This window comes from Mustela erminea, chromosome 6 (assembly GCF_009829155.1).
Source record: "Mustela erminea isolate mMusErm1 chromosome 6, mMusErm1.Pri, whole genome shotgun sequence".
Classification (NCBI taxonomy): Eukaryota; Metazoa; Chordata; class Mammalia; order Carnivora; family Mustelidae; genus Mustela; species Mustela erminea.
In genome coordinates, this window is record NC_045619.1 from 74,204,236 (window position 1) to 74,210,235 (window position 6,000).

The 6,000-nt window shown below is 44.1% G+C and overlaps 1 protein-coding gene across 1 annotated transcript in view; it reads right to left on the reverse strand.

Annotated features, from left to right (window-relative positions):
- SYT10 (synaptotagmin 10) overlaps positions 1-4,749 on the reverse strand; it is a 70,445-nt gene extending 65,696 nt beyond the window's left edge. The window contains exon 1 of the mRNA XM_032347720.1: positions 4,230-4,749. Within this exon, the coding sequence (XP_032203611.1) occupies positions 4,230-4,380 (151 nt within the window). The 5' untranslated portion in view covers positions 4,381-4,749. The remainder of the gene's footprint in view (positions 1-4,229) is intronic.
- Positions 4,750-6,000: the final 1,251 nt, after the last annotated feature.

Genomic DNA, 6,000 nt, shown 5'->3' on the forward strand with positions numbered 1-6,000 from the left:
AACAAAGTAACAATGATGATTAACTTTTAAAGAAAAGAGACTTGAATGAAATGGGCAGCTCTAGACCTTGTATATAAAATCATTCTTGTAAGAACCATATTTCAGAGATTTACAGCTCATATAAAAAGAAAATATAGATCTTAATTTGTTTCAAGAAAAAAAAAGATTAAAACAAAAAAAGGTCCAGTATTGCCAAAATATTGATATTTCAGAATTAACAAAAATAGATTTTTGCTGAGACTGGCTTGGCCTTTGAAGGTAGTTGTTCATTTCCCTTTGGAGCAAATGAGACCAGGCACAATATGTATTGATGATCATGTAAAAAAGAATAGAAATAGAAGGTAGCCATTTTTCACTGGAATGACTGTGGAAGAAGGAAAAAAATCCTCTCACACATCCTTCTTCTTATTGGCCTATCTGAATTCATTATGGTTCAATTACTCTTTCCCAGACCTATTATTCTTAAGGAAAAATTTCCTCTATATTTCTAAATTGTAACTCTTTATACAACCATTGGAATGTATAAAACTCAGTGGTGTAGTGATATAAGAATTATGAATTGAGTAGTCATTTGCTTTGTATCTGTAGAGAAAACCTATGAAACATCCTTATTCATTTTAAGTCTTTATCATAGACTTAAAATGCTTTAATCTCAGAGGACAATCATGATATACTTTTAAAATTTTATTTACCATCTCTTTTATTAGTCAAGTAACTTTAAGGAAATTCTTTGATAGACCTCCTTATCCCTACATCTAAGAAATTGAGGAACATATGTATGAATTTAGAAAAAATTGTTTAAACTTTTTTTTAGAATTTTTAGTCCCAAATTAAAAGTAAAAAATGCAAAATTAAAATAATGATGAATTAAATGTTTATTTAAAATAGGTCTATACAATTAGGATGTGACTGTGTGCTTCACTGGGTTTGATTATTTATGATTTATGAGGTCTGCCTTTTAAGCAACATAGTTTCTTAAAACCCATAAATGTTTGGATATGGAGTAGCAGTTAAAGACTGACCAGCAATGAACCCAAATGCAGTTCAAAAACTATTATGTATCTTAGTTATAGTATATCTGAAAAATAACATTTTGGTGGCTATATTGTTTTGTATTTTCCCTAAGCATTCTAGTATTAAATCATGTTGTACATGGAGATTAACTTAGTGGGTGACATGTCCATGGGGAGAGGGGAGTATCAGTGGTAAAAAGAGGGCAAAATTTTGATTTTCTAAAAACTGCACATGATGAACTTTCTAGTGAAGGGTAATGTTGGTATCAATAATGTCTCTAACAAACTATTCCAAGAAAGTAAACTAACTAGTGTTGGCAGATTCATTCTACATTTTCATAAATTTTATGAAAACATGGCATTGGTCTACTTGATTGGCAGATCTTTAATGCCAGTAACATTGCAGCTGCTTCTGCTACTGCTGTTATACTAAAAAGGATGTTTTTATTGGCATCTGAAAAACCAGTAGGAGAATATCTTATTTATATACCTGATTTGTTAGTTCTTTAACGTAGAAAGGCTTTAATTGGGATTATTGGAATTTATCTCCTACTCCTATGTGAAGGAATCTAAAAATACACTCAATCTGGAAGCTTGCAATTGTCACTGCAACCTTTGAATAACTGACACCACATGGGCAGTGCTGATTAACATGCAAAGTAAATAACCACTGTACCATTCAATGTCCATGTCCTCCTACCAATAATGTGTTTCCCATTAAACAAACAGTGAGTAGAAGGATCACCTAGAAGAAGTGTTTTTATTTAGGGACTTGTAATAAAGGGCACATGTTCATAAATTATAAGAAAATGAACAATGCGAAGCTGAGTGGCTAATTAATACAAAGATTCAGTAAATAATAGCTGAATCCATTTCACCATTATCGATTGGTGTTGGTAGTTTATTTGTGGGTTATTCTATTTCTGATTGTTGCATAGATCTACAAACAGAATATGTAAAGTAATCTTAGACATCTTTATATCTAATATACAACCTAATAGAATGTCTTCTTTAGTGGTAGCCACTCAAAATATATTCATATATTAAATCATATACCCCATTTGGATAGTATATATATTTCACTGAACAGGAGAAAAATATCCATGTAATTGTTTTAGGCTAGTTTTCCCCCATTTTTTTCTATCCAAGCATCCAAAAAGTCCAAAAGGAATGAGGACTACAACTACTTCTTGTATTGCTTAGAACAAGCCCAAACCCTTTCAGCAATTTGTATACTGTGTTATACCGTAAGTTTATATGGTTGTGTACTTAGAAAGATTTATAAGCTAGTAATTGGTTTCCAACATTCACAAATTGCCCTCATTACCAGACACTCTGAGACCCAGGAAACTACTACTTGGTGTGTGATCACAAACAGTTGGATCACAGCATCAACTGTTAAATGACCAAATTATAGGTCTTTAAGTTTAAATACTCCAATTTCTTCCACTACCCCCTCCTCTGAGTCTTATCTTTAGCATGTATATTGCTAACGACAGTTCAGAAGACTTTATCCAATAGCACCACAGAGGACTTCTAAGGTCATACTATTTTGAGGGTTTATCTCATGCTTAGCAACCAACCGCAGGACGCACACATATACACAGTATTCACCAGTCCCTTCCACTAATAGTTTTTTCATACATTCACAGTATTCACCAGTCCCTTCCACTAAGAGTTTTTTCATACATTCCTAGGAATTGACACCCACTGAACAAGAGATAAAGACTTGTGTTTGTATATTTGCAGAATGTCTAAGGTTCCAGCATGTGGACAGCACCAATTATATGTATCATTCTGCTCCGGGTCCAAGTAGCAGAGTCTCTGCAGACAGAAAGAAGCTTCCCATGGTTTCTGGGGCCATGACCAGGAAATTTGAAAACCCCAAATATACTCCGTTTATGAAATGGTATGTAAATAAACCACATCTATCCACCCCCGCCCCCAAACACACCCCATTTCCTTTCCCTTTTCTTCAGCGGTGGTGATGGGCAGGAGAGAGTCGCTAACAGTGTCTGTAGTCGTGCTCCACTCGCTTCGAGCGGTCCAGCTCTTACTTGTTGCCCTGGCTACCCTCAACCCACGAAGCCCCGCCGGGAGAGAACAATAACAGGAGAGCAAAGAGAGGGAAACAAGACCCACATTAGGAATGGCAATCTTCCAGCCGGATACCCAGAATCCCGAAACCAGTGTGTGTTTGTCTCCCAAAGCAACAAGTGACCCTCGCAAGGGACTCTTCAAACCACGCGGCCCACAACTCTGGAGTCCCTCTCGTTCGTGTGAACAGCACAACAGGCTGCACAAACCAAACATTGCGCAGGTGGTTAAAACCCTACCCAAGCGTGACCAAACAGTAGTTCTGATACGGTTCCCTCCACGCCCCGAGAAAAACCTGTCGCCTGAGGCTACTTTCCACCTGCAGATTTCTGACGGTCGATGTCCTTCTCCATCCCACCTCATTTTTTTTTTTTTTTCAAGTTTCCTGAACGGAGAGGGAGAATGCCCGTGTTTGGGTGTGTGTGAGGGCATGTGTGCGGAAAAGATTGATAAATTATTCTGTCCTTCCGCTTTATCTGTGACCAGAGCCTTAATTGCCGCCTGAAAAAAAAAAAATGGGATCAATAAGCCCCGCTGTTTTGCCAACGTTCAAGAAGCCCTACAAAATCATACTTAATAAAGGGCCTTGGGACACTGTCAAAAGCTCGACAGGTTGCAGCCCCTAGTTGCCCCTCCTGGGAACCTTTCCGCTCCCGGAATCCAAGGCAGCCCGATTTGCAAGGCGGTTCTTCACTTCCAAGCTGGGATTCTGGGGTCTGGCCCCTTACCCAAGCTCGCGACCCGCGACCCGCGACCCGCGAGATGAGAGAGCGCAGCGCTAGTCCCGCCGGCAGCGCTGGGTAAGCGGGCTGGGCACAGCCGCCCGCGCTCGCCTCGCCACCCCGGAAGGGAGCCCGCAGGCGTGGGAGAGCGGCGGAGTGGAGGTGCGGGAGCCGGGGAGCAAGTAGGGACGGCGCGGCGGGCAACGAGCGGACCAGGGAAGTGGAAGAAGCCGGGCAGGTGGAGACCAGGACGCCAGACCCGAACAGCCTACGCTCGAAGTCTCCAGGGCTGCGCGAAGAAGGAGCAAGGTAGGAAGGCGCGGCGTCCCACAGACGCCTGGCGCCGCGCGGGGTCCCGGCTGGGCACGCGGAAGCGAGAGGAGCCCTCCCCGGTTACCTGTGCTGCTTCCGCCCTGGCTGCCCCTGTCCCGGGGGAAGATGCCCGAGCACTTCTCCCACTCCACCTGGCCCGCGAAGCACAGCTCGGTGACGATGTGCAGCGCCTTCTGGCACAGGCTGCTCACTCCGTCCTCCTTGTGGAAACTCATTGTTTGGCCTCTTACTCCCCACTCAGCCGTCCCTTTCCCCTTCCCGTTACCTCTAGGCTGGCCCCTCGGGCGCCCTAAGCCATCGCCCGCCCGCGGGGAAATGAGCGGGAGCGTGCGCTGCTCAGAGGCGGCAACTCTTAGGAGCCGCAAGTTAGCCCCATGGCAGGAGTGGAGGGCGCCGGGGAAGGCGGAGAGGCTGGGGCTGGAACGCGCGCGAGGCTTGCGGCGGCGAGGTTTGCGCCAGTTCTCCCGCCGTGCCAGCCAGTCGAGGCGAGCTGGAGAGAGAGACCCGGCATGGAGTGCGGGGGGGCGAGGCGGGGGGAGACGTAAAAAAGCCTAAGCCCCGGGCTCGCTAGAACGCCCCCCTCCTCTTCCAAGCGTGTTTGTGCTTCTGGCCGGTGCCTGGCGGCGGCGCGTCCAATCGCAGCCCGGCGCGGGCCTGGACGACCCGTGGCGGTACCCGCAGCGCCCCCTCCCCGCCGAGCTGGGGATGGAGCTGGCCCCGGAGGACCGGCGGCCCCGCGTCGGTGCTGGGGTCCCTGGTTAGGCTTCGGGTACTGGATGCAGCGGGGCGGGGATGAGAGAAATCTCCGTTTTCTCCGTACTTTTCCCAGCCTCGGTCCGCCCCCACCCGATCCTCAGTCCTCTCTACCTGTCCAACTTTGCTACACATGGGTGCTGCTCTCTCTCTGGTTTCTCTGGTTTTACTTTTCTGAAAAGTCATTTCAAGTGAATATAAACTGAATAAGTTAAATTACAAAAATGAACAGATGAATAATCAAGCCAGACGTGTATACAGAAAGAAAGATGTGCCTGGAAACCATGTTTAAAGTGATTTCTAATGATGATGGTCTTAGAGACAAAATTTAATCCGAGAGTTCTTTTTATTGCTATCACTGAAATTCACAGTAAGATAAATTCCTATTTAGCCAATTCAGTTTTTCTTTATGCAGAAATTCTTTAGTCAGATTTTAATTTGTTGCCTTTGATTTTTTTTTTCTTTCTTTAAACTCTGTTAGGTATTGCGCAAAACGAAATGTTGCTTGTATTAATATTGACTGTCGACTGATTCGTGATGGGCAATTGAGAATGCACAACTTGTCATCTATATCACTTTTGCACGTAAAGACTGAATATAAGGCATGAGTGTTAAAGGGGAGGGGAATGAAGTTCAAATCTGTCAGTCTCTCTCTCTCTCTCTCTCTCACACACACACACACACACACACACACACACACACCCGAAATTGCTTTCAGGTCCTTCTTTCAATCTGTAAAAGGAAGGGCGGGAACTCTCCTGTTCTTATAATTCTCTGATGCAATTGGGTGAAAAGCACTCATGGAGCTACAACTACAAAATAATGTTAGTGTGTGCCACAAGGTTACAGTAAATGGATTTATATTGTTCTTAAATTGTTTTGAGACGCATTTTTTTTTAAAAGATTTTATTTATTTATTTATTTGACAGAGAGAGAGATCACAAGCAGGCAGAGAGGCAGGCAGAGAGATGAGGAAGCAGGCTCACTGCTGAGTGGAGAGCCCGATGTGGGGCTCGATCCCAGGACTCTGAGATCATGACCTGAGCCGAAGGCAGTGGCTTAACCCACTGAGCTACCCAGGC